The sequence below is a fragment of the Octodon degus genome, unplaced genomic scaffold (genome assembly GCF_000260255.1).
Source record: "Octodon degus isolate 3935 unplaced genomic scaffold, OctDeg1.0 scaffold00013, whole genome shotgun sequence".
NCBI classification, from domain to species: domain Eukaryota; kingdom Metazoa; phylum Chordata; class Mammalia; order Rodentia; family Octodontidae; genus Octodon; species Octodon degus.
The window spans coordinates 17,863,483-17,876,698 of NW_004524589.1; the positions used below are offsets into that span (position 1 = coordinate 17,863,483).

Below are 13,216 nucleotides of genomic sequence, written 5' to 3' on the forward strand. Positions count from 1 at the left end.
AGGTAATATTATGTATGTTTCCACCCACTCAACATCATTAATACTGTTTTATAAAGATGTAAGCATGTGCATACATATACAGACATGTGTATGTGCATGTGTAAAAATGTATGAATATGACCTCCAGCGTGTTGTGCTGGCCGGCCCCCGGGCTGTGCCAAGACAGCGATTGAGACTGGGTATGGTGGCTCAGCCTGTAATCCCAGCACTTGGGAGGCTGCAAGTAGGAGAATAGCTACGAGTGTGATCCATGTAGTGAGACCCTGCAGACCCTGTACTAAATATACATATATGTAAAAAAGAAAGTATGTGAATATGTACTATCTATGCATTTATGCTTAAAAACCCATTAAAAGACTTGCTATTGCATAAAACCATCCTACCACTAAAGGAACTAGAAAAGACATTCCTAGCTGCTCCATACCTGAAGTTGTAGGTACTTCCACAGTAATACTACTGTAAGGTGGTGGAGAAGTGTCAGTCTCAAGTGCTGGTGCTGAAGAAGCAGACTGCACAACCTGTGGTGTCGCGTTTGAAGTGGATGGCTGCTCTACGGCAGGTGATTCTGAATTGTCCTCCTCATTGTGAAGCTAAGAGAGCAAAGGAAAAAAATAATGTAATAATAATGTAATAATGTAAATTAAAATTATTTTTTAATTTAAGTTAAATTTAAAAGATCATTTCAGGAAAAAGTTGTTATGAGTTTGTGAGACAGAACATTCATCACACAGTAAGGTAACTTCGGGGGGGTGGTACTACAATGCGGATGGAGAATATCAGTTACTCATGAGGAGCAAAAGACCACGAGACAGCCAGAAACTCAGCATTTACTGATTGCAGAGGGGATATATATGCTATCTGTCTGTCTGTCTGTCTAGCTTTCATCTCTACTATACCTATAGCTACAATAATTGGAAATAAAAGAATATAGTAGAATGACAATGTATAAACATTCTAAAAATGTGGAATGCTATAAATTTTCCCAATATAACAAAAATTTAAGAAAGAAACAATCCTGGAACTTGCCAACAAAACAAAGAGCAGGAAAGGTAAATTCAGAAGTCAAACCCAAGCACTATGGCTGTAGACTTGTTATGGACCAAGTGGTCCAAGAAGGTAGGAGAGAGGGGACAGGAATTAAATGAAATGGAATTAAACAGGAGATTGGAGGATGCGGAGGAAATTAAACAGAAAGTAAAATTAAGATGCATTTTTATTCACAATGAATATAAAATCATTATGTACTGAAAACACCTGCTAAGAATATAAAAATGATCATCTTTTAGGAATTGATAACCACAGGCATCAATACCACAAAAAGTGGTTCATCAAGAGGAAGTATATATCATTTCTAATGTCTCATCTATTATTTTTCTATTCTCTTTAAAATGAAAAAGGAGGTAGTATAATTGATCTTTATTTCAAAAAGAGACTTTATTGAAATAGTTACTTTTAAATTAGAATCTCATTTTGAAAATATACTAGTTTGTAATATTATTGAATTTTCATTACTTTATTATTATTTTGAGAAATTCAATATTAAAAACAATCCCTCAGTGAACTTTTGTCTACATGTAAAAATTTTGAATTTTTAATATAGTAAGCAAACACAGACAGCATCTAGTGTAACAACTAATAGAGAAGACATTTAATAAATACTTGTCTTCCTTTTTTTTTTTTTTTTTTGCGGAACCGGGGATTGAACTCAGGTCCTTGTGCTTGCCAGGGAAGCGCTTATTCTAAGCGATCAGGCAAGCCATCTCCCTGGTCCCCTTCTTCCCTTTTATTGTTTATTTCATGAACTCAAGACAGAAATGATAAGGTGATAAAATAAGCAGTCACTAACTTGCTTTCCAAGAAAAAAAAAAAAAAGCAAAATGGGTGGTAAATTTTACTTTTAGGTAGGTGATCACACTAGAAAAAATTTTTGTCAGCAGATGAATCATAACTTTTAACAGGACAACCACAAATACATCTAAGTTACTTCTCAAGTTACTAAGACAACTTTCCCCACAGACATCATACCACCAAGATTTGAAAAAAATCAAACAATAGCAACTGACTTCTAAGTTTAAATAACCATAAATGCATACTGTATGCACTTTCCATTCACTGGTCACATTTTTCAAAGTAGGCTCTCAATGACCACTGTCTGTACTGGCAATATTTTATATCTGTACTGTGAAGACCTCCCATGCTTTCCCAGGAAAAGCTATCCATCCAGGAGACTTCATACCTGGTCATCTTTAATTCATTATAGTTTTGAGAGCAAAAATGTCAGCTGGGCAAGGTAGATAAAGAAAAAGGATACATACTTACTTGGCAGTATAAACAACTAAGTAGTAGTGAAGGTGTTAAAAAGAGAAAGCCACTTCACGTCTATTAAAGCTACAAATGTAGATAAAATTAATTTTACAAAATAAAAAACTTCTATGGCAACAGCTCTCCCCCAGTCTCTCAACACTCCTTATTCTATCAAATAGAGTACATAAATCTACTTTCTACATTCACTAATTCATGTGAAAACCTGACAAAAGTTTACTCAACTACAATGAAAGGAATAAGGACAGGCACTGCTACATATGATCTCTGAAATAAAGTTTGGCGTGTGTAAAACACACCCTACTACTCTACTGTCCTACCTAACATGGTTTGTCTTTACAAGTTAATAACACACAGAGTGCCTCTGCTGTGCACCTGCAGTAAAACCCAGTAACTCAGTCAACAGGCTCTACCCACACTGCATGTAGCTTTCAATTTATTTTAAATGTCATATTCTAATTTTGACATTTTTGCAAGCAACAAAATTTCAATTGTCCTATTATAGCTGCTTTTTAAATATACCACCCAAGGGTTCAAATCAAATTATGTTTATCAAATCCGACAATGCCATTCAGGTATAATTCCCCTTAATTGTGCTGTCCAGTGGTTCTATTTCATATTGTGTAGCACTTACCTAAACAGAAAAGCAGGGATGGGGTGAAGAGGGACGAACACACACACGGTGATGAACCAGGCTTTGTGCCCTACCTACACATCATCTCAAAAGCAATCACTCTGCTTCTTTCTACTATAGACCTCCAGGGGAAAACTGTGGGCAGTAAAGTGCCACAAATAAAAATGAAAATTTGTCTTTAATATAGAGACTAAGCAGCTAAGAAAAGTGGCACACTGAATAAGCTATAAATTTTTATGTAAAGGAAAATGGCTGACAGGAGGGCTGCCTTAAAAATACGAGTAGCTGGCTTCTGTAGCTATACACTGAGTGTTTTTAATGACAAGAACACCATAAGTATTAGGATAGATTCTAACTGGAAGTCTAGCCTTCTGGTGTATACTGCTTCTTCTAATTGGCATGTCTCCTATAGTATAGCCATTTGTTCTATCTTAAGGTGATAAAATATTAATGTAGTAACTAGAAGCTTCTAGTTGTGTGAAGCCAGACACCTCACTGAATGCTTTCTGAAAGTACAAGGTGAGAAAGTGCAGATCCATTCTGCTCAGCAAGTAGTGTACTGCATCACAGCCCGGTGAGCGGGGCTCTTGTTGGTGAGAGATGGCTTAGTTTGTAAAATCTGTCAACTTGTTTCTTTTCAGTTTTAATGAGAACACTACAACAAGAAAAGAGCTGAAAAAGATCATTTTAAAGATGTTTTTTACAAAGCTACCTAAAGGCTGCTATATTTTGGATGCTACCGTATTATAACTACACTCATGTTCTATACCAAATGGCAAACTTGAAAATAGTAATTTCAATGAGATAAATATTACCTCAATTTTTAAAAACATGTTATCATTACAACTATCCATGGCACTCGCTTTTTTTTTTTTTTTTTTTTTTTTTTCTCCCTTTGCCAACAAATGCTTTTCTGCAGTGTTCAAATGATCTGGCAAAGCTGTGGCATAACTCAGGTAACCATACACCAATTTTTCTCAGGACAACTTCCTGTTGTTCCAAGGACCCACTCAATTCATCATTTTCCCCATCACTTCCATTTTCAAAAATGTTCAAATTTCATAAATTAAATGGTAAATCTAGTCAGGTATACTGATGCACACCTGGAATCCCAGCACTAAGGAGGCTGAGTCAAGAAGATTGCTAAGAATTCGAGGCGAGCCTGGGCTACAAAGTGAGTTCAACGACAGCCAGAACTTCACAGTAAGACCTCATCTCAAAAAGAAGAAAAAAAAATTAAAAAATGAACAGTAAACAAGAATGGAATTTCCAGCTTTAGTAGAAAAGTACACTATGACAAAGATTCCAGCTTCATCTTAATGTTAATAAAACCAATAGGAGTTGATGTTAATAAAAATGTATGGTACTCCATTCTGCCTTATTTAACACATAGACTGGAGAAGAAAACAGATTTGGGTTGCAATAAAATCAAATGGTAGAGTCCAGCTATTCATCTGTTACCCAAGAAGAAAACGAACTCGTTCATTTGTGCTCTTAAATACTTGTATTTAATAATGCAGGTGCTAAGAGATCCTTCCTATTGCCGGAAGTGGTAGTGTTCTAAATCAACAGCTCAGAAAAGAGGTTCCCAATGGACTATGCTGCTTATTAGCAAACGGAGCCAGATTTTCTACCAATAAAACAATTAACAGAATGCTCCCTCTCCCTCCCTCTTTCTTCCCCTCTCTTTTTCTCTTTACCCTCACTCTCTCCCTCTCTCTCCTTACCTCTCCACACCTCTTAATAAGCAAAATTTACCCAAATTTAGGTTTCTTTTCCAAATTTCTGTCCCACACAACCTTTGCTGCCTCTAGATACTTTTCTGCTAATGGGAGCCAGCATATGACCAAACAAACATAACTATTAGGAAATAAATGGATAAGCCACAAATTACTAATTTTAAGGGTTACAAATCATGTCATTCTCAGTTTCCTGTTTGGCATGTACACTAAGGTTTAACATGGTTTTATATGTCATTACACAGGCATATTTTCTGCTAGTAACAACATTTCTTATTGCTATGACAGAAAACCTGTTATTATTTCTTGGTGTTCAACAAAAAAAGTAGTGTGATCACTAGGCTTTCTATCAGCAAACAAGTTTGCAGAATCAAGGGCCATCAGGTATTTTTTTACCTAAACAGAACTAATTTTAAAAAAATAGGTTTTAATTTCACCTTTAAAATACTATTGACTGCTCATGATACACAAAATGAAAACAACTGTAGGTTATATCCAGTGTAACTGGCTTTTAAAACTAATAATGAAACACCACGCAAAACAAGGAATACAAATTTTTAATAAAAAATTAGAAAATGTTCTTAGTAATTATAATAGTATGTTGGAAAGGATGGACCTGTAGGATGAACCACTACTAATAAAAACAATACAATCATCTTGAAGAACAAGTTGACAATTCTAAGTAAAGTTTAAGATATGTACACCCAATAGTTCTACTTATGGATACCAATGCTAGAGAAGTCTCACACATGGCAGGTACAGTAGGGCTGGGAAAACTGGACACACAATTGGGCAGAATGCATCAGAGGTGATAAAAACCCATAGGACAAGAGGAAAATGCAGGACCCCTAGCTCTTGAGTGTTGGATACAGAACCAATCACAAAGTCCTATCTTGAATTCTCCATTTGAATCTGGTGCTATGTGCAGGACAAATCAGAAAAGAGCTATTTCCAATCTTTTATTTACATCTGGTGGGAAGCCAAGCAAGAGCAGGTGAAATTTGGCACCAAACCAACTCAGTTTTTGCTAAGACTGCTGTCCCAATACCTATTTGCATAAGCAAAAAGATCCCTTTTGATTACCCTAGAGGGCACTGTTCACCAGTCCACTCTTGCTCTGTAGAGTGAGAAGGCACCTCTTCTGTGCCTTCAATACATGTATGCTTTCAATGATTTTGTGTATCTTGTCCAATTCCTTCTTTAGGAAGTCAAGATCCCATGGGATCCTTCATCTGACATTTGGACACAAAAATGCTCAAGGTAGCACTATTTGGAATAGTGAAAATTTGAAAACAACTGTCTGGCAAGCAGGCAGTGAATAAATTATCATTCTATGATTTATGTACTAGGAATCAACAATTTAGGTGGCTGAATTACATTTATGATAATCCCTGTAAGTAAATCTTAAAAAACACACTAAGTGACTCAAACTAGTTCAAACTATAGAAAACACAAAACAATTTTAACATATATTTTCATATAATCAAAAACTAATGTATCAAAACACAAATATCATATAATTAAAGTAAAGCACAAAAATATTCACAGAAACAAATATAGTTTCTGGATATTAGAGGAAGGAAGAGAAAGAGAAGGCACAGAACGTAAAGATTTAGCAGTTCTAAAAAGAAGAAAAGGAGGATGGAGAAAGTAGAGATTTTCAAACATGAAAACCTCATGGAACACATAGTACCCATGTGTACTTGAAATAAAAGTATTCCAAGATAAAGCCCAGAGGATGAAGCCCAGCACCATCAAAATAAAAAAAACACAGCAACAGAAAAACCAGGAGTGAACAGCATAAATACATTTAAATATAGAACCAAGGCCACATATACATCTAACAACTAAAGAAGCTGTGGTAAACAGAAAGTAGTAGGGGGACTAGGGGTAAAAGGAACCAAGCTATATCATCTACAGGTACAAATTCCCCATAATGAATGTGATCATTATGTATACCTAAAACATACCAATAAACTTAGTTTTTTAAAAAATAAGAATATGAAAAACAGAACTAGAAGGACCATGAGGATAGCTCAGCAGACTAAGTGCCTGCTTAGGCAAGTGCAGGGACCGGGGTTCAGTCTCCAGCAACACAAGCTGCGCTGGCCACATCCCCAGGCACACTGAGCAGACCACAGAGACCTAGTGTGATGGCGCACACCTATAATCCCAGTGCAGGGGAGGCTGAAAACAGGAGGATCACTATGAGTACAAGCTGCATAGTGAGACGCTGTACCAAATACATTAAAAAAAAAAAGAAAAGAACTGGAGGCCAGGCTTGGTGGTGCACACTTGTAATCCCAGCAACTTGGGGAGGCTGCGGCAAGAGGACTACTGCCAGTTCCAGGCCAGCTGGGGTTACATAGTAAATTCAAGGTCAGCCTGAATTAGAGGCAAGACCCTGTCTCAAGAAAACCAAAAAACCTGCGCATGATGGTGTATGCTTGTAGTCTCAGTACTCAGGAGGCTGAGAAACAATTTTGGATATGAGTTTAAGGCCAGTCTAGGGTAAATAGCAAGTGCAAGCCCAGTCTGAACTACATAGTGAGAACTTATTTCAAACGAACAAATAAATGAAATATAAAAAACAGAACTGGAGAAATTAGATATAAGAGAAAGTATGACTTTTTTTTTTTTTTTTTTTTTTTGCAACAGAGATTTACTCTCTAACTTAAAAATTTAATATTGGGTCAGGTATGGTGGCACATGCCTGCAATTCTAGCACTCCAGTGACTAATGCAGGAGGATCACAAGTTCAAGGCCAGCTTGAAGTACGAAGTAAAACTCAGTCTCAAAAAAACAAAAATTTTAACTTGCAGTTTTCAAAATTATTCTAATTTTTTTCTTAAACTCTTAACTTCAGAGAAATCTTATACAATCTAAGAGCTCTGTAGTTTAACATTTAAAAAAAAAAACTTGCACTAGAATTCAGTAGTTCTTGAAAGTTTTTTTCCCTTTGCTGTTAAATTCAAGATCAAGACTCATATTTTTAAATGGCATTATCCCACTCTTATGCAATTATTCCTATTTGTCTATATATATGAGCACAAATCACACAATGTTCTTCAAATGTTAACAGATTATTTCTGGTTGATAAGATTTGGATGCCTGCCTACACTGGTTATTCTTTATATTTATACTGCCCATATTTAAAAGAAAATAAAAGTATATATCACTCCCATAAAAATGGGTCTTCATTAAAAGTCTCTCACACCCACACCAGCTTAATAATTCCCATTTTAAAACCATACAGCATTAATTAGAAACTTAAACCAAGATTTCTTTATAAAGCTGTTCATCATAATGTTAGAATAATATAAAACTAGAAAAAGAGCATTCAATAATGGAATAAATGTACTGAACATAATGGAATGCTACAAGGTCATTGAAATAGTAGAGCAGAATAGTTAACAAAGTAAATGTTCATGATTAAGGTGTAAAGGAAGTAAACGAAGTTTTGTGTGAGTGGATGAATCATACTTTACATCAATTTTAAATAAGACAAAATGTTAACAGTTTCAAAATGACTATTAATATGCAAAATAGGTAGCATGATTATTTGCAAGTTTTGTATTTTTTCTTAACTATTTGGTATTTTTCTGTAAGTTTTCTGGAATAGGGACAAAAGAATACTTTTTTTTTAAATGTCATACACAATATGACAAGATAGAGAGATTTCTATCTGTGCTAAAAGAAGTTTGTGTCAGTTCAAAAACTGATTTTTATAGGCTGAGGAGATGAATAGTAGACACATGCCTTAAGTGTAAAGTCCTGGGTTCAATTGCCAGCAACACAAAAAAAAAAAAAAAACCCAAAAAAACCAAGTAAATAAAGACCTCAAATTATAAAAAAACTCACATTTGTAAAATTTCTCAGTGACACTAAATATACATTACATCCACTTGTTCATAAGCCTTGTCATTTTCAAAAGAAAAATCTGGTATACAAACATATATGTTTTTATTTCTATTAATTTAATAGTACCTGTACATATTGTAATATAAGCATATATCCATTTTAGAGTTATGATTCCTAATGAAACTCATTTTGTTTAAAGGTGAAAAGGAATCATAAAAGCTTTTTGTCTTTTTTCTTCTACTTGTAACAAAATTATTCCTTGCGATGCCCTTTTGCCATAATCACATTAAATGAGCCACATTATGTATTTGTTCACATAATCTGAAAAGGCATTTTTAGCTGGGCAAAGGTACATGTCCATAACCTGGAAGGCTGAGGTGGGAGAATTGCAAGCCTGAGTACAGTCAAGGAAACTTACTGACTTAGCAAGACACTGTCTCAAAATAAAGAATAAAAAGGATTGGTTATGTAGCTCAGTGTAACAGCCCTGTGCTCAATTCCCAGTACCCTGAATGAGTAAAATTTAAAAAGCAATTCTGTTCTCATAGTATTGTAGTACTATCTATTCCTTTAGAATTCCAACTGTAAGGACCACACACTTACTGCACACAATATTCAACAGCAATATTCTTGAGCTAACGAAAGACTCAAGACTCTGTACAAACAATTCTGTGACTAAAGTGCATTAACAATACCTGTCACTCTAGTCAGTTTTCTTCTGCTGTTGCATTGGTGTGAAAAGCACTTCTTCAATCTACCCTCAACTCTGGAGACAGATATTTTTGCATTACCTAAATGCTACATGGTAAAAAAAAAAGTGTCAAATGATAGCAGTACATTACACAGAAGGGAAAATTCTCACAGGATTCTAATTAGTAAGTATACAAAAATGATGAACTTAGGAAATCACTATTTGACAGCCACTATCTAATAAACTCTTGAACTCAATGAGTGAAAGTATAAGAACACAGGAGGGTTGAGAGGTGTACTACAGAATGACTGACCTGAACCTTGCTAGAGCAGTCAGGCAAGGCAAAAAGATGAAAAACCTAATAAGATTTTAAAAAATTCAGATACTTGACTACTAAGCATAATGTCTGCCATAGATTAGATCCCAACTAAAAACAAAAAAAAAAAAACAAAACAAAAAAACAAACTAGTTTTTTTTTTTCTACATAGTAGAGAAACTGGTGAAATGTTTAAAAACTACAATGTTGTGTTAATGAGACACAATTATAATTTGCTAATTACACTATACTTACCTAAGATTTTTTTTTTTTTAGAAGACAAAGAAATATTTTGGTGCAAAGGGTCATGATATCACCATTTTTTAAAATATATTTTAGTATAGGGTCTACAGAGTCTCACTACACAGATTGGAATTGTAGTGATCCTCCTGTTTTCAGCCTCCCAAGCTCTAGAATTACAGATGTGTGCCACCAAGCCCAGTCTTAGCATTGATCTTTAAATGTTTCTGAAAAAAAATTCATGTAATGTGCACACATTCACATGCAAAGAGAACATCACAAAATGAATGTAGTAAAATACTATTTGGGGAAACAGGGTGAATGGTATACAGTAACTTTAAAGCGCTTCAGTCACACATTTCTGTGAATTTAAAACTATTTCAAATAAAGTTTTAGGGCTGGCTAAATAGCTCAGTGGATTTGATCCCCAGGGCGTGCTGTGCTAGCCTCACCGCTGGAGGGTGCTGAGCAGGTAATTGAGACTGGGGATGGTGGCACAGGCCTATAAAATCAGCTCTTGGGAGGCTATAAACAGGCAGATCACTACAAGTCCAATCTAGTAGTGAGACCCTGAACACCCTGTAGACCCTTCTCTAAAATAAAAATAAATTAAATAAAGTTTTGAAATGGTAACAAAAAAACATACTGTGTAGAAGCAAATGTATTGATTTCAAACTCTACAAATCATATTATACCAATTTTCACTCTACCTCTAGAAACCTTACTGATTGTTAATTGTCATATACACTCATTACTTTATAAAATAATCTCTGTAGAGATTATAATAGAAATCTACCACAGTCTGGCTGGTACTATATGCCTCAAAGCATTACCATACAGAATGTTAATCCTTCATCTCTATCCCTTACCTGGGAACAAGACTTAAGAAAAATTCTCTTGGATATTGTCAATTATAGACTACAAACTTGTGAGTGCACACTGTCCCCACAGTCTGTCAGACCCTCTGACCCCTGCTCTCGTGGGTGGTATTTACAGCAGTCCAAATCCTTTCCAGTAAAAAAGACTCAGAAGCCAGTCCCCAGCCCCTGGGCCTTAAAACCTCCTCTTTTAATATAACACAACTAAACCACCTTATACCTTATCCATAAAACAAGAAGTCCTGGCATGTGGGTCAGTATTCTGTAGCTCAGCCAGTTCTCTGTTGCCCTGACAAGATGCCACGGTGGCCTGATCATCATTTATAACTTCTCAAAAACATGAGACTTACACATCTCAGTCCAACAACAGCCTCCTAGCCTCTGCTTTCTCACTCTTACGCTTCTCCAAAGTCTGTTCTTTGGGCCTCCAGATACTGCCAGTTAGTGTTCCCTTCTAGCCTATGTGTTTGGACAATAAATGAAGATTTATGACACTCACCACCCACTCCCCAGTCCTCTTATCCGTGGCCACAGCTACACTCCCAACAGCTAATCCTGGACAAGCCTGTCTGCTGCCTTCTGCTGGAAGAAGAATAACAAATCGAAGGTGCCTTGGGAAGTTTCCACTCCAGCAGGGCTGCTACAGCTAGCCTTCCCCTTGGCAGGTGTTCAACGCTACCATTCTCCTTCCCCCATTTCCGACAAGGGAAGTAGGACCCAAAATCTTTGCTTCCTACTTAACAGAAGAAAGTAAGCTTTCAAGCAAAACTCCTTCAATTTCTCTCCTCTGCAGTTCTAAACTTAGCGCTGGCACTTCTACTCTTCACTTTCAAATGCCAGAGAAATATAGAGAAGATCCTGCCTCTCAAGGGATGGCTTTTTCTTGCAATTATATATTTTTTTCCTTTTCAACACTTCTTTCTCTCCAACCACAAGGACATTTTATTCACACCATAATTAAAAAGAAAAAAACTTGCTCCAAGCTATAAATAAGCTGTTTTCAAAGCATTTCATTACCACCTGGCTTCCACTCACAGTGATGCCTCAGTTCACGAACTCCATTCTCACTAGGATTCTGGCTGCCCAACTCCTCCCACCAGAACGAGTCCATGAACCAACGTAGCACTCCACCTTGCCAAGACTGACTGACCTGACTGCTAAAGCAGCCTTCAATCCCCAGACTAGCTAAAATCCTCACATTCAACACACCTCCTTATGTTGCTGGCCAGGCCAGCATCAAACCTGGACTGCTCCTGCCTCAGCCTGCCTCTCAAACAGCTCAAATTACAGACATGTCATCACTGCTCTAGTTGGGCTTTCTTTAGCCTCCAGAGGACTATTCTGGTATGGTTTTCCTCCTATTTTCTGGTCATTTATTCTTCATCTTTTATAGGGGTCTTCACTTGGCTTGCCAACTCTAAAAACGGTTAGCTAAAACTGAGTGCAGAGAAGTAGACTAGTTATCTGATACACACAGACTAGACTGAAGTCAGATGGTGTGCAACTAGATTGGTTTTATTTCATTTCAAGAGAATTAAAGCAACTAACTCCATGTAACAATGTTAAAGTTACTGTGTCAAGCATTTGTCATTTTTTAAATTAGAATGACGTACTACCACCTTACTCAATTTCCTGTTTTTTTTCCCAAATGTTTTGTTTTGTTGTTGTTTCAGATCAGGTACCCAACAGATGAAAAACTTTAAGGAACATGATTCAGTGCCAGGAAATCTAAAAATATACATCTAGCACCTTCTAACTGGATGATCTGCACCATGATTCGTGGATTGTCATCCAGTCAGGCAGGCAGGCAGTCAGCTGGAAAAACTAACTCTTCATAGAAAATTTCATTTTTCTCTGAATAAATATAGGGAAGCTAAAAGAAGATTCAAACAAAACTAAATACAGTAAGCAATGACTGAGGCATGCTGTTGTTGGTGACTCATTCAGGAAACAGCAAATGCTAAAACACTACTACAAGCCACACTAGTTGAAGGCTGATCCCCATCTCACTGCTGCATGACAAAGCAAAGCCTCTCAAAAAGTTGGCTGACAAATCTACATACATAAACTGAGGAACTTCAGAATGAGCAGACAAATACACATTAGCACTGCATTTCTCTAATTAAACAATCATGTAACCTTTTATTGATTCACTAAATCATAATCTTGATGATCTAAATATTTTAAGATTCAGGTTCACAGCACATCAGCCTAAGGTACAGACACTTCCCCTACTACCCTACACACAAAGCTTCTCCCTTTATCAAGCTCCTCCACCAAAGCTGTATATTGTTACAACTAATGAATTATAATGGAACACTGTTATCATCCAAGTCCACAGTTTACATTAGCATTCACTCTTGCTGTGGACTCTGGCTTTTGAAAATATAATGAGCCAGGTGTGGTGGTCCACATCTATAATCTCTACACTTTGTGAGGCAAGAGAATGGCTGGAGTTCAAGGCCAGCCTGGGCTACAAAGCAAGTTCAAGGCCAGCCTGAACTGCACAGTGAGACCCTGACTCAAAAAGACAGG

The 13,216-nt window shown here is 36.4% G+C and overlaps 1 protein-coding gene across 1 annotated transcript in view; it reads right to left on the reverse strand.

Annotated features, from left to right (window-relative positions):
- The window catches only part of Ndfip2 (Nedd4 family interacting protein 2), a 58,247-nt gene that overhangs the window by 23,690 nt on the left and 21,341 nt on the right, over positions 1–13,216 (reverse strand). Inside the window, exon 2 of the mRNA XM_004626266.1 lies at positions 425–590. Coding sequence (XP_004626323.1) covers positions 425–590 — 166 coding nt within the window. The remainder of the gene's footprint in view (positions 1–424; positions 591–13,216) is intronic.